This window comes from Corvus brachyrhynchos, unplaced genomic scaffold, assembly GCF_000691975.1.
Source record: "Corvus brachyrhynchos isolate BGI_N302 unplaced genomic scaffold, ASM69197v1 scaffold56, whole genome shotgun sequence".
Classification (NCBI taxonomy): Eukaryota; Metazoa; Chordata; class Aves; order Passeriformes; family Corvidae; genus Corvus; species Corvus brachyrhynchos.
The window spans coordinates 11,184,964-11,212,639 of record NW_008238664.1 but is presented as its reverse complement, the minus strand read 5'-3'; the positions used below and the strand labels follow the sequence as shown (position 1 = coordinate 11,212,639).

Genomic DNA, 27,676 nt, shown 5'->3' with positions numbered 1-27,676 from the left:
AAGCAGGGGTGTGCAGAGTGACTTTACAGTGGAACTAAAGAAAAGCCGGGACATACAACCCATCCTGAAGCCAAGACAAGTTATGCAGCCCACCTGGCTCACTAGGCCCTGATACTCAAGGATCATCACCAATCAAGACATCATTGCTGAGGAAGCTCAACAAAATCTGGGCTTTGGTTCCCTTACCTGTAATACCAATATTTACAGTAACCATCTTTGCAAAGCCATTCCAGATAACATCTACTGAGTAGGCACATATTTCTCATCAGATAACCAAACACATGAAGAAGACTCAGCTTGTCTCAATACCTTCTCAAATTCTTGCTTGCAGGCTCTAAGCTCTTCACCCAGCTTGGCACTTTCTTTTTCAAGTCTAGTCCTTACTTCCTGGAGCTCTGCAGTTTTACATTTTTCATTAGCCAAATCTTTTTCTTTCAAAATCTTGAAGAGAAATAAAAGTGCTAGAAAAGTTACTTCTTCCAAGTTCACAAAATAAAAAACCCAACCAATCAAAAAACATCCAGGGTCCAAAAAGTACTTGGTGGCTTTGTAATTATGGGGAAACAACTGCCATATACCTATCCACAGTTTGTAACGCAATTAGCAGCATGATTGCAGTTTTAGATTTAAAACTAATGTTTTCCCGCCTGTCTAGCCACAAACCTGTCTAGAACAAATCAGCAGCATATTTTGAACCAAATTCACTACAACTGTCTCTTTTTTAAGTCTTTTTACCAGAGGTTCAGTAAAACAGTCATTGTTATGCTCTCAAATTAGAGATGTAATAGAAAATAGTAAAAGGTGCCTGCATGGGGTGGATGTGACTGTGTGGAGATTTCAAAAGGCAGAGGCATTTACCCTGTCATTCTGAAGATCTTGTAGCATTTTGGTCTTCTCACCCAGCTGCTGTTCTTTCCTTGATGCATCCTGCTCCAGTGTAGACTTAGCTTTCTTCAGTTCCTGAATCTGTTGATTATTGCTAGCAATTCGATTCCTGCTGGAAACTAATTCTTCTTGAGCTAAAGCAAGTTTTTCTTCTGTGGACTAATTAAAAAGAGAGTTCTGCAAGTTATCTGCCAGTATAAAAGCTTCAAATACTAAACAGCCAGTTAAACATTTTCCAAGTCGAAAAATTTCTACCTAGAGGGTAACATTTAGCTTCAAATGTTGACAGAGCATAACTACAGAAACTTCTAGTTTACAAAGTAATTTCCAGGAACAAACCTTGCTGTACATATTCCAGCTTTCATCCTTACACAGACAAAAGGTGAAAACATGCAGAAGGGCGGAGAATAAAAACTGACAAAAAGAGAATGAACTTGAATTTGCTCACACAAATTTATTTTATCTAGGCAAATCAACAGTTCTATAACTCTAGACTTCTGTTACTTAAGAACCAGTGAAGCTATACTTTGAAGATTTCAAAAATAATTCAGTGCTATTTTTTACCAATGACTTAATAAAGTTAGTGCTAGAACAACTGTAAAATTTCTTAAAATTCTGAAGTGAAATGTACAAGATAAAAATGCTAATATCAGGAGAAAATGTTTCACAGTTTCTGCTGCACAAGCATTTTAAACATTAAGTTTAAACTTTCATTCAAAAGCTACAGATGATAGTTCATTTGCCTCTAACTCTCACCATTAGCTAGAAAAAAACTTTGATTTATCTCACAAAATCCCAAGAAACAATCCAAAACTTGCACCCAAAGCCAAAGCTCAGTCTGTTTGCTCACAGCAAAATCAAACTTCGGGGGTCTTTCTGAGTTAATGTTCTGGAGGTTACTTTTTTAAACCTTCTACCTTAGGTAAAGACCAGTTCCACTTGGAACCCACATGAAAAAAAACCAAACAAACTCATCCACTTCTTCAAAATATTGGAATTTTATGGAAATTTTTGATGCTATGATACAGAAGATGAGCTGAGATTTATTATTAGTAATAAGTTTATTGCCTTCAGTGCAGCAGTAAGGATTTCAATTTTTTTCAAGACAAACTCAATTGTTTTTGAAGCTCTTGCTTAAATATTAATCAAACCTCTTGTTGAAGGTTAGTGGTTTTAAAAGGAACTATAAGCAGAATTTTCCCTTCATTCAATTATGCATATGCTTTAGTCACTCCCATGTTGATTTAAAAGCTAATTCATTTCTGATGCCTCATGATCCTCCTTTGTAATATCTGAAGTATTTTGCTTGTAGAGACAGACTTAATTTGAAACAGCAGTGATGGAACACTGCTGATCCAACAGCATTTTCAACAATCCCCATGACTCTTAAAAAGCTCACAATGGCTTTTAAAATTAATTTTCAAATAAATTACTTTATTTGCTTTCTGAGGTATTAGAGTTTACTACTTAGCATTTTGAAAGGTGTTGACTCAGAATTTTTTGTAAGCAAAATAGGAGGTGCTTTAGCAGTTTTCAAGGTTTCAGCAGGGTGGGCATTTCAGAAAGTAAAATTATCCCACTCTGCTCCATTGTGTTCAGTGGAATACCATATTTTCCTAACATTGAGGAAGGACAGGAAGTCTAGCATCATCATATAAGATCTTCACAGGAAAACCCAACAGTCTCTGCAGTTTTAGAACGAAGCATAATAAAGCCACAGCTTTTATTCACATTTGTTTCCAATAGAAGAAATGTGGTTACATCAAATTTTCTAGCATCAGATAATGAAATTTGATGAAGTAGATAGTGACACCCATACACTAGTGGGGTACTTCTCTCTCAATCCACCCCACAAAGTCTCTGCACTGTACAGGTTATCTCACTGTGTCTATACCGAGACTGAGACAAGGAACAGGTACAGAACAAAAGAGGTCAATCAGTACTCATTTTTGTAAATAAAGAAGAATGCTAGGTTGACTGGTATAGAGTTTAAATAAATACAGATATTTGAAAATTACAGTTTGATTCACTACAGCCTGGCCTGTGCCAGTGCAAATCGTTGTGCCAACATCACAACTGGTCCTAGCAGGGTGGTGGGACCCAGATTCATTCCACCTACATGAAGTGCACGAACAAGCATGTGAGTCTGTGCTCCCTGATTCCAGTCCACAAGGACCAACATTAAATTATTCACAGATGCTAACCTGATCTCTCTTCACTCCCTAAGAAAAAGAGTTAGACTGACTGTATGCAACTTAGGCTCCTGACTTACAGAACTGAGGTCTGGCAAGCGTGAATTTTGTTCCAGAACATTCACTGAATATATGCTGGCAGCAATGCCAACATTGGAGACAAAGAAACATTCTTTTGAAAAAACAGAAGAAATCAGGACTGACTACAAAAAGCACGAATGCCAAAACTCAAGAACACTTGGCAGAGCTCAGGAGATCAGATTCACAGAAAGTGTCCTCACACTAAGTCAAAATCAAGGAAAAAATAACAGTTTGAACATTTTTATTAACTCTTCTATATAAAAAAATGCCTTTTTCACAAAAAAAAAGGTATGAATATATACACACAAACAGATATTTGTATAAATAGGTGTGTGTATATACAGAAATTATTTGGCGGTATTCTTTTTTAATTATATATATCCTTTGTTATCAAAAAACACAGCTTTAACAAGCACTCAAATCCTACCCTATCTCTTTTTCCAGTCACAAAGACAAAAATGTGTGTGAAGTTACTGTTAGAGACATTTTTAAACCAAAGTAAGTTTGCAGCAAATAGTATCCATAAAATTATAACTACATTCCCAGTTCCAATTTTATTATTTATTGTATTATTTATTTATTTAATTACAACACTTCTTTAGTTTGCAGGACTCAGAGCCTCACAGTTTGCATCTGGCCACAGCAACATGGCTCGGGTGCCCTGCTGTGGACCCAGAAGCTCGGGCTCCGCGGTGCCGATGGCCCTGCGGAGAGCAGCGCCCCGCTCCGCAGCTCTGGCTCAGGCAGCGCTGGATCTCCACCCGCAAACCGCCCCGAAGCGCTCGCTCCCTTCTCAATGCCACCTCCGCCTCCCAGCCAGAGAGGAGCCATCGATCCCAGCAGTGCTATTCCCGACAGACGCCAGCAGATGGTGCTCTGTGTACAGCCCAACTCCCGCCGTGCCCTCCCAGGAGCTACCTTACACGTCACCCACACAGCCCCTCGTGATCCATCCTCACGCCTGGAACCTTGGCCCCGCCAACAGCATGGTGCCACAGCACGCGAGGATGTTTAAGTTTTCCCTTTTAACTCCAGCATTGTTTGGATGTCACGATATGGCCTGGCCATGCCTGTTCTGGACAATGCTGGGCTTCTGACACTGCTGACTCAACACAGCTGTGCAGGGAGTTCATATCTCTGCTGAAAATCCTGCACTGAGTGACACCCAAGCTGACTCTACATACAGACCAGTTTTAAAAACTTCTACCACTGCCTACTAAGAAGATTAAGGCCAATCTAAAGCTCAGCCTAACCATCGGCTTTGGTTCCAAACTTTAAGCAAAACACACAGCTCTGGCTCAAATGAGCTACTTTTAAAAAGTAACTTGCCCAAGGCAAAACATCATGCAGAACTCATTTTGAATAGGCTGTGAAAGGCTACTATAAAGTTCTTCTGACTTGAGTGGCATTTTGATATTCAGCTCTCAAGACTAACATTGTCACTCGGAGAGTGTCTGAACGTGCTTTTCTTTTATGGTCTTCTAAAACAAGCTACCACTGCTTCTTTAGTTTAATGTTGCACTGAGGTAGCACAGCCATGATTAAGGATCAGCTCCCCACTTTTTCCCTCTTCTACATCTTCCGGGAAAAAAAGAAAAAAATTGGTGTCCAAATGGGCTCCAAATTGGTACACCACTTCAGTACTGTCCTGGGGTGATGTAATGAAGCTGCTTTATTCCTTAACCATCCGCTCAATGCCCAAGGACGCTGTTTCTTTAGGATGGACCCGGGGGCCGGAGCCACGGGACCGAGTGCGGGGCAGTTCAACGGCTCAGCCCAACGGCTCAGGGGCTCGGGAAGGAGTGAGCGCTGTGCTGCTTTTGGGTTTCCTTTGTGTTCCAGCTAGCTGGGAAAAGGTTCTGTTGGGTTCTTTTTCTTGTTCTTTTTTCCCTTTCCTTCCCCTTGCCTCACTGCCTCCCTTCCCTCCTCGCCGGTCTGAGGAGCCTGCAGGGGTGGCCCTGGCTGGTCCAAGCCCGCGTGTCTGTTCCCTCTCCGGGAATTTGTTGTATTTTGAGGGGTTTTTTCCATCCTGTTCTACCCTGTTTTGTTCATGTGTTAATAAACAGTTTGGTTTCTTTTTCCCACTTTCACTCCTTGTGACCCATTTGTCTCATTGACGGAGGAAAAGGGGAGGCCCTTTTCCCTTTGGAGGAGACACTCACTCAGGAGTGTTTCCTCCTGAAGTTTTGTCTCAAAAACCAAGACAATTATTTAGGACCCCAATCTTCTTCAGTCTCTCTAGGCTCCACAGAAACTTACATAATAAATCAAGTTACCTGACTACTCACGTTAAAAATCTTGTTTCCCCATTGCCATTACCTTATTTTACCTTTTTGCATAGAGTTCTCTCTCTCTCACTACCATCCCCATTGGGTCTAAATACACGTGAGACACTTCCTGTCCTATTTTATACTTGCCAGAACTAGAGGTCATCAAACTGCTCTAATAATAATACTTATTCACAGCTATTTTGCAACAAGTGATACTTTAATGAAAATTATACCAAAAAAACCCCCAAGTTACTGAACACATCCAATGTTTCTACAGGCCATTGCATTACCAAAAGGTGATTTAAATGCAGTGCAGGAAATAAACTCACAGATGTATATGTGCAATAGTAACAGACTGAAAGAAAGAATATGCTTAAGCCACCACTGCTTGTTAATCATGCAGAAGTTCTCCACAATTTAACATAGCGATTCAACCATGCTGCACTGAAAGTAAAGCTTCAATAACCTGCAGGGAAACATGGCAGGTAATTTAGTACTACAGAGGAGGAGTAAGTTTCCTGCAACTGCAGTGGCCTATATGTAGAAGAGGTATTTCTCTATTTCTTAAAATAACCTGAGCATGGAGTTTGGCTAGGGCTCCAAAGCTCACATGGGCCAGTGTGAAACAGCCACAAGACCTCTAAGGGTTTCAGTAGTGGGATTGAAAGGCCCACCTTTGGGGGAAAGGGAACGATGAAATCAAAGCAGGGAACAATGAAATCTAAGCAGTCACCACAAGCTCCCTTTATACATAACAAAGCAAACAGAAGCTGACATCTAAAGCCGATCAGATGATCTGTCTCCCCAAAGCATCTATTCCTCTCCATAAACTTCAGAAGAGCCTAGAGCAACAGCGTTGGACACAAGACAAACCTGCAGTGGGATTTATCTGGGGTGAAAAGCACTTAAGCTACAAATCTTGCCAGCAGACAGCCGGTCTGTGCAGCACAGTATGTCCCAGGACTAACTGAAGCATTGGCTTAGTACCGACATGAAGCAGAGGGTTATAAAAAAAAGCCAAAAAACACCTTTGTTGACTGGCTCAGCTCTCAGCAATACCTCTCTGAAGGCACTGCACACTAATACAAAACCAGGTAACTTCAGTTTAGGAATAGCAAAAACTTCAAGGACTAAACTGTATTCCAGGTAGGTCTATAAGCCTACTGTTTCTGTAAGTTTGACATCTCTCAACATCTACCATCAGCCAGGAATATTTTAGTTAAATCATCCAGAAGATAGCAGTTACTCACATGCTAGCAGACCTTGCCGTAATTAGCTACACTATTAAAATTAGCTGAAAGCTACAGTATAACAAGAAAAAGCAACATTAAAAAATAACTCTTTAATGAATATAAAACTAAACCACCTTTCACTTTGCTGCTGCAGAAATGCAAGGGTATTTCAGGTAAACTGGCAAATATGTTTGGCTTTAAATTAGTTTCAGAATATCCTTTGTCTCAAGGGAAGGGATTTAACAGCACTAAATTCTATATATAGCAGAAGAGATTTTTTTTCACTTATACAGTTCCTGCATTGTTTCTTGGTCTTCAAAATGGATATTAACATCTACTAAGTCACATACGACATTAAAATGACTGCAAGTACCTTAAGGTCTTGCCTGGTTGCCAGCAGCTCAGACACTTTCCCATAAAGAGCAGCTTCTCCATATTTTCTTTATGTTTATCATGGGCCTTCTGTAAGTCTGCTAGCTTGCCTTTCTCTGCTTTAAGTTCCTGTGCTGACAAAATAGACTGCTGTTGTAGTTTATTCTCCAGCTCTGCCTGAAACATAAGCATAGAAAGTTTTAGTTAAAGTTGCACACAGTAAAGTTAGCTTAAGCATTTCAATAAAATGCATTTCTACTGCAAGAAGAGAATTTTGTTCCTCTTATGAAATAGCAGTTCAGTAACCTGATATTTGTGATTTTACAGTAAGGTTTTATAACTAATTTAACAACAAAATTTAATTCATGACAAAATACTAAGTGAAACACATTAAGACCAAATATTAAAAATTGGAATAATGTTTCCAAGTGTGCTGGTTTTGGCTGAGGTAGAATTTTCTTCATAGGAGTTAGTTTGGGGGCTGTGTTTTGGATTTATGGTGGGAACAGTGTTGTTGTCACAGGGATGTTTTAGCTACTGCTTAGCAGCGCTCATACAGAGCCAAGGCCTTTCCTGCTTCTCACACTGCCCCATCAACAAGAAATCTGGAGGTGCACAAGAATCTGGAGAGGGCACAGCCAGGACAGCTGATCCCACTGACCAAAGGGATATTCCATACCATATGACATCACGCTCAGCATATGAAGCTGGCCGAAGAAGAAGGGGAGGGAGTTTGGAGTGATGGTGTCTTCCCCAGTCACCGAGCAGCTCTGTGCTGCTGAGTTGATGGCTGGGTTAAACCACGACACCAAAATCTAATGTTTCCACAGGCTGTCTAAAGCACAAATATGACCATGTAGCATTGGGCAGCCAAAGCTGGAGCCACATTTAACAGTGCATGGCACACAGCACAACATTCCCTAATGTTGTAAGACATTTGAACTCTTTCCATTATGGTTTATGAGTTTCATACTGTCACTCAGATAAATTCTTTTGGTATAATATGAGAAGACTTGGTTTGAAACTGCCATGGACATTTTAAAACACTGTAGAGTTTGTCTAAAAATACTCTCATGAAATTCTACTGCTTTACAAGAAAATGGCAGCTCTTGCCTTGCTCCTGAAGCAAAAAACCCACATTCAATCTAGCCTATTTTTTCCCTTTATTAAATTTCAATTCCTATGGAATTCATATTTCAGCACTGGTTCTTTTCATTATTGCCGTTGATGTTGTTGTTTATATCTCCGACAGCATCTGAAGACCTCACCGCCATATCCTGACCTTATCATTTCCGACAAGACTACAGCAAACAGAGTTTATCACAAAGTTATTGACATAAAAGCTTCAGTATTTATCAGAGGAATTTACATTCATCTTCTTATAAGAGTAAGAAAGGACAGTCTTACCTTTTCTAAAAGGGCAGTTTTTAATTCAGCTTGCAGTGTCTCACTATGTTTTTTCTTCTGCTCAAAAGATTCCTTTAACTCTCTCAGCTTTCCCTGGAGATGTTGCTCACTTTTTTCTTTGTCCTTCAGAAGACCCTGGATTTCCAGTACTTGTGCTCTTGCTGAATCAAGGTCTATAGACAACTGCTTAGAAATCTATATTCAAAAATATTAAATAACTGTATTTAATTTAAATATAAATCACCATTCGTACATGCTGTTCACAGAATCAGACCATCCCACAGTGCCACTGCTATTTCAGAGTTACATGGCTGAACAGTGGCAAGCAGATTTTAAGAACTACCATAACACATTAAAATAATCTGTTATTCCAAATTTACAGCAGTCTTTTTTACCCATTCTAAATTAAGATCAGGCAACTTTGCTTACACCAGCAGTGGTGTGGGCTCTCCTGCTGCCAACTGCAGCATATACCAAGCTCATCCTTCTGCACTTTCCACTGAGCACCACAGCACTTCAGCTGAACGAGTGAGGAGCCAGGGAAGTAACAGCAATAGTCACAGAGCAATTGCCATCACACCTGCACACCCCCAAACGTCTTTCAGACAGTAAGTGTCCCTCACTGTCTATCAAACTATGTCCACTGATCAAATCTTTTCGGATTCCTTTAGGGAACAGAAGATGCCTTGGGTAAAGAAATCCATGAAAGCAGACGTCCTTCAGGCTGCCACCTGCACTGCACTGTCTGAATGCTCATCTTTGAAAAAGAAGTACGTTTGGTCCTTATGTAGTCACAACCAAGTGATTTACACAAGTTTGAAAAAGCAATTCAGTCCTTGAAGGATATCTGAAAATGTCCTGTCAACTACACTGAGAACATACTGAATAATCCTGAGAATAAAATAGATCTAAGGATATGAAGTGACAACTTTTATTGTATGGAAGTACAAAAGAAAATGGGGACACAGTAGTATCAAGTAACTGGTTCACTAATGAAAAAACCCGAAGGGCTAAAATCCCCTGCTAAGGTATGTGGGACACAGAAAACTAAGACTAAAACCTATATTTTAAAGCTTCATATTACCCTCTGCAAAAGTTTTAGTATCACCTTATTTCAGTGCCAAAGATAGGTTACAATTTGAGAACTGAAACATCTTTCTCTCTCATCAGTCCCAGAAGGTGAGACTGAAAATCAATCTTTTAAACATTTATTATTACTGGTTTTGAGACTTTTGAAACTAAGTGGACAACTTACCCCCTCCTTTTTTTCCAGTGAGTTTTTCAATTCATTCCTCTCTTTAGCTACAGACTCTGCTTGTATCTGAAGTTGGTGTTTTAATTCTTGGCAAGATTTTTCCTAAAAAACATAAGACAGAGAAATATTCCTGTTAGCTTCTAAGACCAAGTACCGAGAATTTTTGCAGGATCTACAAATCCTTAAAAAATAACGCTTTCATTTTCAATGAAAAATCTTACCTTCTCAACTGCAGACATTTTCAGCTCAAAACCACTCAAAACTTAAAGTGGCAAATCTAAGCTGAACACATCTGATGCCCTGTACTAATAAACTCAGCCAGGTGCCAGAGTTTTTCTGATTACGGATAGTCTCCTTGTTTAAAGCTGTGGTTGGCAGCCCTTCCTCTTGCTGAAGTAGTAGGCTCATTGGTCTCAGGATCTAAAATTCCTTCATGTTCTAAAACTTACAAACAAGTACATTTGCAGACCTCCATGCATATGCAACTGTATGTTAATCCCAAATACCATGTATTTAAGATAGTGGAAAGCCTCCAAAAGACTACAGAACTAGAAGCAGAATGTGGACTACTATCTTTAAGTCTAAATTGGGGAGAAAATCCTTCAAGTTTTTAGGAGAAACATATCTTTAAACAGCAGTAACTAAGAAAAGGAAGTGAAAGAGTTTTTCTTTAGAAAGAGAATGAGTAAAAGAAAATGTTCTTTTGAACTAGGAGCAGATCTTTTTTTAGATCAGAATAAAAGCAGCTCTGAATGGGTTCTGGAAAACGGTGATGTGTAAGATGAAAGGGCATGAGAAAGACACCCCTTGCCACATCTGAGACAAGGATGTCACAACAACTGTATCTATAAAACTGAGCTATATGTATTCATATAGTGCCCATTCATACCACCAAGGCAGAAGAGGTAAGAAAAAGGTATATTTTAACTCTAGTAATAGTTTACTTTCTTTACCATAATAGGTTGCTCTGGTGGTCAAGCACTTGTTATACTGCCACTTGCAAGACCCTTCTGAAACTCAAATAGTTCTAGTACTCCAGTAATACCTTAAGCTAGGCATTCCCCAAATGACAGATGATGTTACTCTCTCTGCCTGCAGTATGCAGCTTACCAGCATGTCCAGACAAGTGCACAGGAAATTCTATATACGAAGACTTCAAAAAAGAAATTAAAAAGGCCTCAGAAAAATAACTTCTTAAACACAACGGCATTTTACCAAAGGTTCTATAACTTTGTGTTGTTATAATACAGCTGATATATTTTTTAAAAGGGGGACATTTCCCATCAAATTGTTTCACCACTTGTCTCCATTTGGTTTCTTCACTGTGTTAAAGGCATGCAGCAAGAAGAAAGGATCCTGTTACGTGATATGACTGATGTTTACTACTGTAAATACTCAGGCAAAAATTTAAGGTGGGAAACATGTATGACCTGCAAAAAATCACGATTTGGTTTTCCTTATAATAACTAATTTTCATGCATTGTCATTGTATGTACACTGTTTGCAAACAGAAAGCAAAGTCATTTTATCAGACTGTAAATATACCGAACTTAATGCCTAATTAAAGAATCTACTAACCATTTCTGCCATAGCTGCTTTTCCTTTTTTAATTTCTTTTTCTAATTCCTCCTTTCTTTTCTTGAAGGATTCAGAGCTTTTTGAGAGCTTATCTTTGGCATCTGTAAGGTCCTTTAACAGAGTATCCTTCTCTAATTTCACTTGTTGCAGCTCTGATGTTGCTGCTTGCATTTTACAGTCAAGTTCCTTAAGCTGTTTACTTGTATCTTGATTTGATTTCTCAAGGTTTTGTTTGAGACTGGCCTTTTCTGCCTCCTGCTTTGAAATTTGTTGGTTTGCTTGGTCAAGGGCCTCAGATTTCTTCTGCAAATCCAATTGAGCATTAGACATCCTGCAAATACAAAAAGATAAAACGTACCTTTTTAAAAGTTATTTTTCAGAGGTTCTTTTGTGTCCTTAAATGTCCCTATTTTTATCCATGGGCATTGCCCTCTTAATCCTCTAGTTAAGACAAAACAGCAGCTCTAGAAACTAGTTTTGAGATGGTTCTTTCTTCATCAACTATAATGAACAGAAACTACCCCTTTGCTGCTTATACAAAAATTACAAATTTGTATTTGAAAAAGGTTACAGAGCTATGGATATTTAAAGATGGACCTCACTATATCAAACTGCTCCAATATTTAGCTGACAACAAGCATAGTGAATAAACTGAAGAAGTGTAGTGAATCAGAGCAGTCAGTGATTCCCATGAGACAACATGGCAGATGGAGTGAAAGACAACAGGTAGGATACAGCACAGTTCTTGTAGCAGAGGGGACACAGCTCTTGTTTATGACTTCATGAAATCACAGGAGAGAAGCAGAAAATTTCAACTCTATTCCAAACTGCTCCAGTTTTATGCCTGACTTGGAAAAGTACTGTAACACAGGAAATGCATACGCTTCTCTTGCTGCTTCAAGTTGTTTACTGAGCTCTGCTATTCGGAGGTCTAATTCTGTAGACTGATTTCGCTGTTGCTGTAACTCCTGAAGAGCTTGGTCTTTACTTGCTTTAGCATCAAGAATGTCACCTTCAAATTTCTGAGAGAGAAAAATAAAAAGATAGAGCCATCAGAACACAACCAACAAAATAAAAATAGCAATAGAATGCAAAGTCATCTAGTCTGTGAGTAGCAATAACTGTAGAAAGCAGTCACAACTCTCACACATAATCTACCTGTTTCATTACTTTGCTATTTATGTTTCATTATTTAGTTCCTGCTAATCACCTGCTCCTCCAGAACTGTTTTGGTAAAACATTCTAAAACCATCTTTAAATTAAAGGCCAAGCCAGCATTTTACTGCAAAGTAATAGATAAAAAGTTTTACAGTAAAAGCAAAGACATGAACTACAGCTGGGAAGAAATTCTATGCTCACCTGGAAAGGTTTTTTTCTGTTTTTTTCCAAAGGTACTTTTTCACTCATATGGACTATAAAGAACACAGGAGCCTTCAGGAAGTGGGCACTGTTTAGACTCTTCAGCATACTGGCTGTTTTACAGGCACTTCTGCTCTCACACAGTGGCCATAAAACAAAGTGGCCAAGTTTCTCAAAAAAAATTCCTGAGGTCTTTTTGTTTTCTATTTTTTTTTCTACTTTTTTAAATGCCACACATTCAGCTGGAATAATCTCAAAGAATGGTGAAGATGCCAAGATTTTACATAGAATTGCCTTCCTGTTGACAGCACCAACAATCCTGCTCAGTTTCACACTTCAGCTACCAGGAAACTCATAAAATCATACGCAAGCAAGCTCTGTATTCCTCCCAAGCATTTTTGTCTACTGGCAACTTATGAAACTTCAGCAAAAGAATGAAAAATAAAAACACAAATCAAAGTAGGTAGGAAAAAAAAAACTGTTCAAAAGAAGAGATGGAAGAAAAAAATAATTATGCTGATAAAGAAATGCACGACAGCTTTATTTTTTAATAGCATTGGATTTAAAATTTCATACAGGGAAAACAATCTTCATTCTCTTCTATAGAGCACATAAGCTAGGAAAAACACCCAACTCAATCTTGAGCATAAAGTCTACTAACCTGCCTCAAAACAGAGAGACAACACTGCAAAATCAGTTCTGCATTGCTCCCATGATCCCTGTATCATATGCTTTTGTCTGTTACAAATTTTGACTACCAAGAATTTTTAACAAATATTGAACAAAGGTCAAAGCCCAAATTTTAAAGCTTTCAAGCATTAGGACTAATCCATATCCTTAACTGAAAATACTAGTGTATCAAAACACCAAAAAGTTCAGCAAACCCTCTGCCAGCATTATGTGCACTTTAAAATAAAAACTGATTTCAGTACTGGAATGCAAAACTCCAGACCAAGCTAAGAGATGAAAGAGTGATAAATAAATATTGCTATAAAGCCTACTGAAGGGCTTCAGAAATAAATTAAACCAGACAGGCAGTGTTAAACAGGGCTAACCAGTGTAACACATATTCCCTGCTACCACTTGTAAAGTGTTTAAGTTCAAACTCGAAAACTCCAGTTTTGGAACATATTCATGTTCCCTCACATAACAACTTCCAGGTAGCACAGAGGTTGGTAGAAGCACACATACAGGAAAATGACAGTATAGGGGCAATGTCATAGGCCTGTCTTCTTAATGTGATATACTAGCATGGAAGAAGAGAACAGGATTAAATGGTGAATCAGGAAACATTAGTGAGAAAGAAAACCCACAAAAGCAATATTGATATAATCCCTCCCTCATAATTTGAGCACAGCTTTTACCACATGCTACCTTAGAGCAGAGATCAGTTTCTGTAAGTTCAGATACTGTGTTAAATACAAACCTTAAGCTGTCCCTCTAGTTCTTCATTTTTTTGCTCTAAAGAAAGGCATTTTTCTTTGTACTCTTTAAGATTGGCTTCCAGCTGAGTACAGTATTCCTGCTTGTCATTCAGCTTAGCTGTAACCTGATCCAACTGAGCGCTGACCTTATTTAACTCCTGGGTAAAACAAAAATACAAGGGTTGTTACTTTTTAAATAACTTCAAAAAATTACTGATGTCATATATGTTTTAAACGATCTAATGTGCTCAAATTAAAAAGGAAAATAATGTTTGTTGTTTATTCTGAGGGGCAGGAAATTGAACGGGGAAACACAAACAGGTGCACAAATTCCCTCTGTTTCACTGAAAAATTTTAAAGACTCAATATTCTCTCAAACCTTGCAAGCTCTGGGCTAAATGTTAACAAAGGTGTTTCAATTCGTAAATGGAAGAGGAACTGCGGGTAATAAAGGCACTGGCCCTTCAAGTTAGCACAGCAGTAACTAGAAAATAACGTTACAAAACCTAGATAAAATTTTTGATGTCTTTGTTTGCCATGAAATCAACAACCAAAGAGGAAAGCCATTAACATGGAAATGCTCAGTTCTCCACATATCAGAGACGATTTCGAAACATTTTGTTCAACACAAAACAAATAAATTCTCCAAGAGAGATGAACACATTCATCTAGTAACCACTATGATGACAGCTACATCAAAGCTCACTGCTCTCCAAGCAAGCTGATGTATTTAGTTAATTATTAATTGTTTAATGGCTGCGAAAAGTTATCTCCTTTTTACAGCAACTAATTACATTCCCACACTACAAAATGGTGCGATATTAACATCTGCTGGATGCTTCCATGAAGACCACAGCAGCACTGATTTTAACGATGCAAATGTTTGATTCAACAGACGGTAAAAAGCTTCACTAGGATTAAAGCCCATTAAAAAAACATGTAATTTTATCACCAGTCTTTTGAATTTTTATGTCAGCTGGCACACAGAGAATTACTTCGGAATAGTGGCAGCCGATTGGAAATTTACCTGAGTCAGCAATAGAAGTCAAGAGTTTTCGCTTCTACTGAGTGTATTCTACAGTCTTTTCTTCATAGCATACACACAGGAATTGAGTAATACCTCCAGAATACCTAAGGAAAACTTAGGTTCTGAATGATAACCCTACAGCAAGGAGTGGACTTCCAAGTAAATTCCTTGCACTGCAAAATATATCTGCTCCAGATAACAGTAAAAGGAAATGAATGCATATCACATAGTTAAAATAGCCTAAATGATCACTTCCCAGTGCATATTCATATGTTTACTGACTTTGTAAACTGACTATTCTTAGGCTTTTAAGCAGTTTCTAGATAACACAGAAACTTTTTATGTCGCTTAATACCTGTTGTTTATCTTGCAGTGCATGCTGGGCAGTGTCCAGATGGTTCTGTAGATCCGCTCTCTGAGCAGCTTTTGATGCTTCTGCTGAAAGTAGCAATTCAGTCTTTGCTTTTACCTGAAAGACCAGTTGTATTTCACTAAAACACCTGTTTTACCGTAGCTCATTCTAATTCTTTTATAGTCACCAGTAAGTTCAATAGTAAAATCAGAAGTATTCATGTGTTAGTGTATGTATCTCCTTGTAGGAAATGGGAAATCACAACCAGAATTTTTCATCACCATAAAATACAGAGATCCATTACCTGCACATCAAGTTGTGACACTTTCTCTTTACTTTCATTTAACTGACTGGTTAGTTCAGTGATGTTTGCTTCCAGGGAAAGCACACGATCTTGAGCAGCTCTTAGGTGTGCCTTTTGTTCCTGCACTTGTTCATGCAAATTCTCTTGGGCTTGTTTATGACTTTCTGATTGATTCTTCAGCTTCTCTGTCAGCTGAGTTACCTGCAGTGGAAAAAAAAAGAATGTGAGAAGGCTAGAACAGCATGTCTAAGGAAATAAAACTTAATTTTAGTGTCTTGTTATGGCTCTGGAGACTCAATGCTATCACATTTCTTTTCCTGAACTATTACAGTAAAGCTATATTGTACACAACACCAGAGTTTAAATAGGTTACCAGCTGAAAATAGAAACAAAAGGGAATTGTCAATTTGGCCTTAATGTAACAGAAACAAAATACTAAGGAGACAACAGATGCAGGCTAAACTGAATTTTGGTGTTGAAAGCAGGAATTAAACCTCTTTTTAAAATGAGTGAGACAAATATATATAATATATATAGTTATATATAGTTATATTATAATTTTATTTTTTTTACAAATATATATATACATATACATATATATAGTTATAGTTATATAGTTATGTAATTTAACTATTTATAAGCACATATTACTAGCATATGTACAAATGAAACATCCAGGAATTCCTTTCCCTATGCTGATAGCATGGAAGTCACCAGAACATAAGTCCTGTGAAATTTACAGTAAGATCTTTAAAGTAAATATTAAAGAAACAGAACAGTATAGAAAAGATTAGTGTCATATCTGACGAGATATAAAAAAAAAAGGAAACAAGATTCAATAACGAGAACAAACTAAAATAAACAGATCTCGAAGTTCTTACCTGTATTTGTAATGCATGGTTTTTCTCTTGTAGCTGGTTAAGAACCGCAGTTTCTCCTTCACCAGCTTGAATTTTTGCATATAAGTCCTCTCTTTCCTTTTCTAGCAGAGAGATGTTGTCCTTGCTTTTTTGAAGTAAAGCCTCAAGATTTTGAATTTTTTGGTCCTTATCTCCAATTTGTCTTAGTACTTGCTCCAGATCATTCTAGAAAAGACCATAGTAGTGTCCTTAATTACAAGGACCTTAAAAGATGGGCCTAAAAAAAGTATCTAGCATAATGAAACCCTGAAACACACTTTCACATGAGGATACCCAACTATGTTACCTGGGCTTCTCGCAGCTTCGCTGTTGTATTTTGCTGAAGCGTCTGCTGCTCCTGGTGCTGCTGCTTTGCCTTTTCTAATTGATGTTGCAATTCTGTGGAATTTGCTGCTTTTTCCTTTAGCTGAAAAAAAAACCAAAACCAAATACCAAACAAACCAGACTAATGAGTGGAAAAAGCACCACTCAGCATGCCAATTGTACTCAATGCTGACCCTGAAAGATTTTAGTGTAAACATGGATTTTTGAAAACTTGTATAAAAACAAAAATCTGTAATGCTAGCTAAATGTTCAAAATCTAATCAAAGCATTCTTTACTATTAATTGGTGAGATTCTATATCACAAGCAAGAACTATAAAACAATTATCAGATGCATGTAATTTAGCTCCCAAAAAATCTAAAACATAAGAAATTTTTAGTATGTTTTTTGCAATAGTTGTTAAGATGTAACATGACTGATAATACATACATCTGTAAAACAACATTATTATTACTATTTTTGGCAATTTCAGTAGCAACTGTCAGTCATTATTTTAGTAGCAACTTCAGTTTAGCAGTCTCTCCACTTCTATACTAGTCAAGGCTTTGCAAATTAGCTACAGAAAAGTTTAAAGCTTTGACAACATACCACTCAGATATTTGGCCAATGCCCCTACAGCCAGCAGAAAATCAGCAACATATACAAGATACTCTTTAAAACAAATAAAAATTAATAAAACAAGTGTTTTCTGCCCATCCACCCCACACAGATTATTAACTATCAATGACCTGCTGTACAATGTTCACTTTTTCTTCATGTAGGGCTTTACCTTACAAAAATATCTACCATATGGGCCTATGTGCACCTAAGTAATTTCTCATAAGATCCTTAGACAAAGCTCATGTAAAATGCACAACTTTAGTTCATTTGTTAAGCACCACAAACACACATACATCTGTAAAGACAAGCAGCATCTAAGCAGATTTTGATAATTTTAATGTAAGTCCTTGACAGTATTAGTCAAAAGAAATTCCCATGAGAACAAACTTTATAAACTGCACTATGACCACAAGTGTGCATACAGACATATCACCAGAACCAGAACAAACTATAGAATCTGCATAAAAACCCCTACCTGCTCTTCAGCACGAGAAAGTTTTAATTGTAGGTCAGCCACCTGCTGCTCTTTGTCCATCAGTTTCTCACTGGACAGCTGCCTCTGTTCCTTGAGCCGCCCGTGCGCTTCCCCTAACTGGCGCTCTGTTTCTAGGAGTTTACTGTGCAACTGCAAAAAAGAGAGCCATCCACTTTTTCAGTCATTCTTTAGCCAACAGTGATATAGACTCATTTTCTGCAATGTTTATGTGAAGTTTTCATAACCCAGAGCAAAACAACTCCAGGACCTCCTGAAGTCATGTATATACCTCATACACCTCAGAAATACAAACCATGTTAAAAAACAGCATCAACTGCACAAGCAAGAAGAGATACTCAAAAAAGTGGGTTGGAAGGACTCAGAAACATCCTCATTTATCTACAGAATCCCTTCAAAACAAGTTACAGAGATTTAACAGAACCAGAAGGAGGGTGATCCTTCAAAGGCATATGGACTGTCATGTAAAACAGTGATGCTTTTGAGCCATCTCAGCTTATCCAGCTCACACACTCACTCCTGTAGATCCAGTGGCTGAAATACCCTGCCTTTACTTGCTCCACTGCCTCCTACAATATACTGTTCTGCACAGATAGAATATTAAGAGTGTAATTTTTAGCTTGAGCTGGCTACATCAATGGCATTCATTCTCTGCAGAGAAGAGATACGTGAACAGTCAGTGTAGGGTACACAGTAACTTTGGTGGCTTACAGTCCAGTACCTTCCAGCAGCAAAGAGTAAGTAGGTGGATGTGCTCCAGCTGGACACAAACCTGCTTCGTGATTTTATCAGCCATCAAAAGCAGTACTGCACCATCTTCAAAGTGCATGGATGGCATTTTACAATTCACTGTTCTGAAAAGCTCTATTCATAAAATCAGCTTATTCTACGTGAAACTGCCACTATAGGTCCTGGGTTGCCTCCTGCCTACTTCTACACGAACACATTCAAGGATACAATGATCTTTTACCTCAATGCAAAACCAGAGAACGGATCAGACCTTGCAGCACAGCAAGAACTTTCCACAGGTTGTGGGAAGCTATGAATGAAGCTTGCTCCCCTATGCAATAATGTCCAAGGCCCTTAAACCATTCACCTTTTAATTCTAGGTCCTCCCTTCAATACCCCTAAAACCTCCCTCATGCTTTCCTTAAATCCCTACTAAGATCTAACCAAAAGGCAGCCCAATTTTATTGTCCACTGCAAGCAATCACCATTTGACCAGATGGCTGCCTAGTGGAGCAGAAAAAGGAACAGTGATTGTGATACCATTATACTTTCCACCCAGGCATTAAAGGGGGGTAAGGCCTTTCTCCGGCTGTGTGTTTCCAAAAGAATTTAACACCAAAGAACTTAACGCTGAAGTCCTTTGGACCATCTGTCAAAATTTACCTCAAGTTATCAGACAATGCAAAAGTTTAAAGGGTTTGGAGACAGCAAAATAAATGTATCCATGACTTACTTTCTTAGAAAATCAAGCTAAATTATCTGTCCACAATCACAAAAACTGTGAGTGAAAAGCTGTTTGGCATGTGGCCAAGATGCTGATTGCTAACAGTGACTGTACAGTTAAGAAAGAGACAGGAGAAGAGGGAGGACAGGCTGAGGAAAGAGACCGTAATCTGTCCTCCAGTATTGAAGAACATTTGTCTTTTCTTGCGGGATCACCAAATTATAAATATTTCCGCCTCACTAAAAATACAAACAAGAACTGTAGAAAAAAAATCTATTGAAGAAAGGGTGCAACAAGATAACTATTAACTATTCATGGCTATGTTGATACTGGGAGAAAATATTTGGAAAGAGGGAAATCAGTGAGCCACATTTTACACAAGTTACTTTTATCACAGGCATGGTTAAGTATTTTTGAAGAACTTTAAGATGACATTTAAATAAACAGAACCATAAAATCCAGGATTAACTTATGCTACAGAATGCAAAAAAATCATAAAAAAAATACCTAGACTTTAAAAGATACAATCAAGTAGATCCAAATTTTCTCAACAGAATTTATTAGGAGTTAACATTTCTTCAAAACTGAAGGAGTCCATGCTCCCTTGTCCATACCCTCCTCCTACTGTCATGCTGGAACCAACACTATCACTCAAGTTTCTCCCATTAAGATCACTTCTTCCACATCACCCATATTCTAAAAAAAACAAACTTAACCAGACATGCACCCATTCAAATGAATTTTGAGAAGATGACAAAGATTCTTAGAAAATGTGATTTGACTAAACAACTACACATACACCTCCACAAACAGAATTCATTGTCTCAATGTAAGCTAATGGACTATATGCATAAAAAGGTAATTCCAGTGAAGTACCAAGTGAGTAAATACGAGAAATTTTGTCTTTTCATTACAATAGTAACTGAAATCTTCTTTGCAGGAAGAGAAAGGAAGAAATGTTTATGTTTAGCTTTTCTTTTCTTTTATACAAAAGGTACAAAGGGCTTTTTCCCTCCACTATTCTTTTACTATACAATTCTAAAACACATCCTGAAGTCCAGTGGCTTGTTGAAGATTTCTTGCTTAGGTTATCTTCCTTCCCAGCGGTATCACCAGAGAATGTGTCATGCCTCCATTTCCTTTCATAGGCATTAATTCAGCAAGGCTTTACTCACCTTCCTCCTTCATTTTCCCACCCCAAAAATCCTTCCTGAAAATGCCCTCAAGATGAAGACAGATTTCAGCTCAACCTCTTGGCTATGCTTCTGTTGCCTAGGCAGACTGAGGCAGTTTCCCCAAATGCAGATTCCTATGCAGATAACTAATATAATTATCTGCTCTCGCCCTGACAGAAGACTGATGGGAGAAGGAAAGACATTCTGGGGATGTAATACACACATAAACACGGTTTTGCCAGGTCACAGTTCTCCCAAGGTAAACTATACACAAAGAGCTTGCAACCTGATCAGTTTCAGACTTTACAAAGGGTTGAAAAGTCAGAACCACTCACTTTAAAATAAATAAGCTTTAGCAAGATTAAAATTAAGCATGTAATACTAACAAATAAAGATATCATTTTTTACATCTTAGGACTGGACATGATTGCTAATACACAAATATTTCTCCAGCCTAACACATTGCTCTCCAAAAAATGATAAACTAGATGAAACTGAATTCAACCAGCCTCAAGTTTCAAAATGCTCAACGTTATATGAAAGTCCTACTTCTCTAAGTTACTGGACACAGCAGAACATAGTTTCTGGTGGGAGGGATGCTCTGGATGTTCTCACAGCTATCAGCAACATAAAGAGAAGTTGTTTCTGGAGAAACACTAAGGGAGAAATATCAAGACTTCACATTACCCTGCTTTTAACACTAAGTATTCCCTACTATATTAACTACTCGGTCTTAAAGCAAATCAAGCACTGTTCAGTTCTAATGTACAACCAGGACTCACTTTTCTCAAACTTCCCATAGAGTAGTAAAATAGAAGTGCTGGTTAATTACTCTCCTTCAAATAAGGAAATGTAAATGCATGTGCATAAGAAACACACATGTGCAGTGTAAAAACTTACCTGACTGAGCTCGCTTTGGAGTTGCAGGCCATGCTGCTCTTTTTCCTCCCTCTGCTGCTGGAGCTGTTTACATTCTGCCTTGAGATGCTGGTACTTTGTCTCTACTTCAGACAACTCTTCTTTAAGTTTCTGGCTTGCTTCTCCCCTCTCACCTAGCTCTGTCTGTAATCTCTGTATCGAGGCTTCAGAAGCAGACAGCTTTGCCTGAAGCTGTTGGCAGTCCAGGTCCTTCTGGTGAAAACTTGCCTGCACATTCTTCTTACTCACAGATACTTCATTGTGTTTTTCTTCCAGCTGGTTGTAGTCCTGTTCTTTCTTCAGAAGCTTCTCAGTCAGACTCTATTAAGAGAGTTACACAGCAAGTTAAGTACAATTCTGCTTGCAGCTGTTCAATGCATTATTGAAATTTCTAAGTGTTGATGCTGAACAGTGAAGAACTTGTACAAAAACATTATTAAAGAAAATATTAACCTGTATCTTGTGTTACACAAGTTGATTCTGGAGCCCATACAGCACACAGTTTCAACTGGAAATACTGTTTTTCATATTCTCACATAAATTCACTTCCTCTTAATGAGAAGACCACACAAACTCTATTTCCGTATCCTGAAAACTAATTTGTTTTTCCTGAATGTTGAAATTAACTTTACTACAACTGCAATTCCTTGGGGAAAAGCTGAAAGGTTTTCCATGCTAGCTATCTTCTGGGCTATAGGCCCTCACTGGCCTCTGCAAGGCAAGCCAAGCCCCACAACTACTGTGCTTTAAAAATGAAGAAAAGGGAGTTCCTGCTGGTCTCAGAGAACTGGTCTTATATGTACACTTATATATACATCTGTTCTTCTCAGGATAGCTCCTAAAATATAAGAAACAGCTTTCTTGCTTGAGGTTGTACATGAGCTTGAAACACTTCACATCAATGCACAGAAGTATCTTCCCACATTGCAACTGGATTATAAATCAATGTTCATAACAAATGTATTATATTCTATATATTCTATGTATAATGTGTTCTATCATGAATGGCTCCTCCCTGACAGATTCTCCAAGGATGGGAAACTGCTCAAAGTGGAAGCAATTTCTCTTACTGGAAGCTAGTCTTACTTTTTCCAATTTTAGGTCCAACTCCTCCAGGGCCAAAATTCCTTAGCTAGCATATCATTCCTATGGATACCACCTTTCAAAAACCTGCATAAAGAGATGGCTGTAAACTGCCATTTCACTAAAACTGAAAGAGGAAAAGTAGCTCACTGCCACTTCTCTTCTTCCTGTTCCTCAAGTGGTGTCTGGCATTAACCTGACATAGCAGAGGACTCTCTCTTAATGTGTGGTTACCTTAGGCATCAATCTGTTTCACTACATATTGTTAATGAAATACCAACATATTCAGGAAAGGGCTCTATACTGTACAGCAACATTTCTGCCAAAAGCTTGATTCATTGTTGCTGCTCTGTGGACCACAATTCTCACCTTCTCAGTTCCACACCTGATTTAGTGAGCCAAACAGTCATCCTGCTAAAGGTAGTTTCATTTAACAAATTTTAATTGCACCTTCTTATATTTTTTTGCAAATGCCACTTTAATATTAGATTACAATAAATACACTCTGTTTGGTCCCTGGCCTTTCCTGTTTTCCAAAGCTGACAAGGCTCCTGCTAAATACATGTATGTAATGTCCAGTTCATACACAGTGTTACATGCAAAATAAAGCAGTACACATCTTTCTCCTTGTTTCTTTTACCCCTTTTCTCCCTTTTTACCCCCACAATACATGATTTCTAAACACAAATACAAAACACAGCAAGCTCAAAGAGCTCTGATAACAGCTCTTAAAGAAAATAAGTTGAGAAGTTTCTGGAATTAATTTTCATTTTGTACCATTCATGATGCCAATAAATGGCCTGAAAAATATGACAAATGTACAATCTAAAAGCTAAGAAACTGGAAAACCAATGAAGAGAGCTCAGAATATCTTTCAAATCATTTTTAGGCAAATATATTATTTCCAGGGGTACTACTTTTAATGTATGAGATGGCAATACTGCTTAATGATAGCTAAGAATAAACTGCAGCAATTAGAAATTTGCAATCATCACTACCCAAAGAATTTCAGTTGTAGCATATGATGATCACTAAAATATAGTGTTTGCTTGTGCATTATAACAGTTTAGTTGTTAAACAAAATGGCAAAGGAATTCTCAGCTTCTGCAAGAAGTTAGGCTTCAGTGCTTCCCAAGGCAATGTGTGATGTGTTTCCATTTTAATGTGAGCTAACAAGCATAGGAAATAACAGCATTCTCACCTGATTCTTCTGTTCTAGCTCTTTGACTGAACTCTGAAGTTTTTGCAGCTCCTGAACATACACAGCTACCTCCTGAGGTCCTTTGGCAAGTTCAGCTCTTAACTGGTTAATGGTAGCCTGAAAAGACAAACAGAAAAATCCACATATAAAACAAAGATTTGCATGCATAATCCAACAAAAGCCAGATGTCTGGTAGCAGAACAAAAGTACATCTTCTATACAAATAAAAAGCCTAAGAAAAAAAATCACCTGTAAACTAAGCTCAGAGTACCATCAGAAGTATCACTGAGCATAATTTCCCAGCTGAGATTCATTTATGCCCTATTTTGGAAGACAAAAATCTGACCCAATCCGATAGCAAATGCCAGGTTGAGCCCAAAACTGATGAAAATCGTAACAGATTATGCATTGATAATTATCACAGTTCTAGCCTAAGGTGAAACCTTTCCAAATCATTGCAGTTACATGGCCAAAATCTTGGCCGATCTAGGAAGGGAAACGTGCTGGAAAAGGCTCTAGAAGCAAGTCTGGCATATGATGCAAACTTGGTGTTTGACTTCTGGACACACCAACCCTGCAGGTCTTCATAATCAGAGGAACAACACTACCCCATTAAACAGCATCAGTACAGAACAGAATATAACAATGACTGCACCGTATTTGAATGCAGTAATGGAAGAAAACAGCAAAAGCACTTTAGGGCATGGCTGCCCTAAAACATGTTGTGTATTCGTGCACTCATTTCAAATACACTATATAGTAGTGACCTTTATAAAGAAGTTTTCTTTCCTATTGTTCCTGCAGAGATTTCAGCACAAATGCATAAATACTGAATTCAAGAGTGAACTAAATCAGAACAGAAGTAGCAGACAATAACCATCCAATTTACAACCTTCCTACAGAAAAAGGAACACCAAAGAGAACACAAGAACACAGTATATGACTGCATATAGTTAACTGACTTTCTGTAATGCTGTGCTTTAGAAAGCTGTTTCACAACAGAGTTGTTAGTTAAAACACATCCCAAGATCGGTCTTTTTCTGACCAACATTCCAGGATGTTATCGGAAAACAGTATGGGTATTTCATACTGAGAGAATATAATGCAGAAAATGTGCAGAAGGTTGCAAAGGACACCACTGCAGCCTTTCCAACTAGAATCATAATTTATGCGCATGAAGATCCATTTCTTGTTCGCAATTCAGTAAGACCATCCCACATTTCTTTCCTAACAGGGAAATACCCTGGGTAAATATTCAGTCCTGACATTTTCTTGCTGATGTGTCTGTATGAATAACGAACCATTAAAAAAACAGGAATGCTTCTGTTTAATAACATCTTGAAATTGTCTTGATATGGCAGAAATTTTCTATAAGAATAAAATGCTTTCCAAAAAATTTACCTCAAATTTAGGTGTATCTACTAGAGAGCAGAAAAATAAAATGGATGGGTGAAAGATGGAAAGAAGCAGTCACAAAAGCTGTAGTAGGCACACTTCCTCAAATTTGTTTTATAAATATTCCAGTGTTTCTAATACCTTTGCTTAGTGGGAGGGAATAAAACAAGAAAAACACTAGTCCCAGCTTTATTAAATTTACCTACAATTTGGGCTACTAATCTTGTTTATTTCTGTGGGCACTCAAGTTAACAATGAAGCCTAGGTGCTACATTTAATGAAGATTTATCAGATACTGAAACAAATCCCAATAAGCAGAGATTCACAGCAATGCTTAGCTCCAAAGCAGTGCAGCTGTTTTCATAACATGTTTACTATACAGGCGCCACTATAGCGAAAAACTAAAGATGAAAGGAGCCACCCAGTATGAATATTCATCTGAGAGACGTAGATGCCAGTTTCAGGTACAGCTCTGAAAAAGAGGTAAAAACACCCAATAGATTTAGGTGACAGCTGTAGAGTATACTATTCTTCACATCCCTCTCCTGCAGTATTTGAAGATGCTCATATAGGGCTAATATGATTTTTGTTATTTTCACCCATACTGAGCTTTTACCTTATTTTAAAGATATTCACTTTGAAAACCAATATTAGTATATGTATCCTCAGCCAGCCTGTAAAAGCAGCCAAGGATGGTGTAAAAACCGCTTTAAAATTTCAGTCCTTGATGTGATCTTGAAGAGCAAAGCTGAGATGAAACATGGCCAAACACTTACGTCAAAACTTAAACATGCCTACTTTGGGGGAACAGGAGCAATTCATGCTTCTGTGAGAACGTTTTTAAGATGAAAGGTTTTTGTTATGCCCATGTGATTGTCATTTTATCTTCACATTAGAATTAAATATCCAAAACCACAAAAGACTATAGAGACAGTATTTTGAAATGAAATTTAAATTCTGCAGCACAATTGTGGGATCTCACAGTTAAGACCAAATTACAGTTGTGCAGCAACTTTACATGGCCGCATAACCACATAACATTCATAACACCAACTGTGATATTTGTTTTTCACATCTGATAAAGAGCTTGCCATACATAATTCTAGCCTGAAAACAATGGTAGATTCACATTTAGTACAATACCATACCTGTGTATAGTTCCTGGAGATAAACATATCTGTTGGGGGGCAAAACAGAAAGGAAAACCCTAAGGAGTTTGGAACAATACCTGGCAGCATTTCTCTAAATTTTTACAGAGCAAAGGAAGGGATGGAAAGTTAAAACTTCAGTCATGAAATCTAGGGCACATGAAACCCCAGAATAAACTATGTCAGAAATTCTTCACATCCATGAATCCCAACAGGACAGAGTATACTAGGAGTCCTACAGAAACTGTAGGCATTCCCTCATGTAAGCTGGGGAATATTGCAAGGACCACACTTCATGAGAGACCACAGCTCTGCAGTGACAAGTTTTGCTGCCATTGCTGCATTGGTGGAGGACAACAGAAGAAGCAGAGGGCAAAATTAAAAGGTCTCAAACACACCTGACATCTTTAGTAAAGATTGTTACATTGCCAAGTAATCTACTAGTAATCTATTAACCAACCCACCAGTGAGAGCGACACTTAGCAAGAGAGTTCTTCTGCAGGTATGGATTTAGTAACTCCTCAGCAGAGTAAATTCTATGTTAGACAGAAGTCTTTTTGGTGATACTGTATTTTTATCAGGATTTCTTGCAATTATCTCTGTCAGAGATTTCCCTCACTATCATGGTAAACATCAAACAGGTTTTAGCCAGGAGCAGCTTGAGACAGTTTGAGAAGTAAAGTTCCTCTAAAGATCCAAATCTGAGCTGCTGCATCCCTTTTTCTCTGTTTTGTATAGAAGTCGTAACTGGTAGAAGAGCAGAGTAACCACAACCTTTGGAGAAGTAAGAAGATTCAATTAAGAAAGATGCTTTTTCATTGTGATTAATTAATATTTTCCATTTTCATATGATAACCACAGCAAAGCTAGAACACACCTCTTTAGGTACGATTATTACCTCAGAGTTAGCCTGCTCTGCCTGCAAGTGCTTGCACTCATCTTTCAGCTTTTCAGATTCTCTTTCACGTTCCAGAGTCATTTTATCCATCAGTGTTTGAACTTGGACTAGCTCCTTTTTCAGGACAGCCACATCTTCCACACCAGGCCTTTGCAGCTGAAAAGTTGTGAGCAGTGAGCAATATCACAATGGCAGACATGCAATGTCATTTCTAAAAATCTACCAAGTCATCAATTTATAGACAAGGTGACATATACAGTATTACAGCTAGGCTTAAAAAAAAAAAAAAAAAAAAAAAAAAAAAAGAAAAAAAACACCCCCCCAAAAAAAA

General features: G+C 38.0%; 1 protein-coding gene across 1 annotated transcript in view; it reads right to left on the bottom strand.

Annotated features, from left to right (window-relative positions):
• EEA1 (early endosome antigen 1) overlaps window positions 1-27,676 on the bottom strand; it is a 62,726-nt gene that overhangs the window by 12,179 nt on the left and 22,871 nt on the right. Inside the window, 17 exon segments of the mRNA XM_017737759.1 lie at window positions 310-441; window positions 859-1,044; window positions 7,034-7,083; window positions 7,086-7,209; window positions 8,440-8,634; window positions 9,695-9,796; window positions 11,273-11,603; window positions 12,155-12,294; window positions 14,058-14,213; window positions 15,438-15,551; window positions 15,739-15,939; window positions 16,620-16,823; window positions 16,945-17,064; window positions 18,057-18,206; window positions 21,603-21,941; window positions 23,905-24,021; window positions 27,346-27,501. Of these exon segments, the coding sequence (XP_017593248.1) occupies window positions 310-441; window positions 859-1,044; window positions 7,034-7,083; window positions 7,086-7,209; window positions 8,440-8,634; window positions 9,695-9,796; window positions 11,273-11,603; window positions 12,155-12,294; window positions 14,058-14,213; window positions 15,438-15,551; window positions 15,739-15,939; window positions 16,620-16,823; window positions 16,945-17,064; window positions 18,057-18,206; window positions 21,603-21,941; window positions 23,905-24,021; window positions 27,346-27,501 (2,817 nt within the window).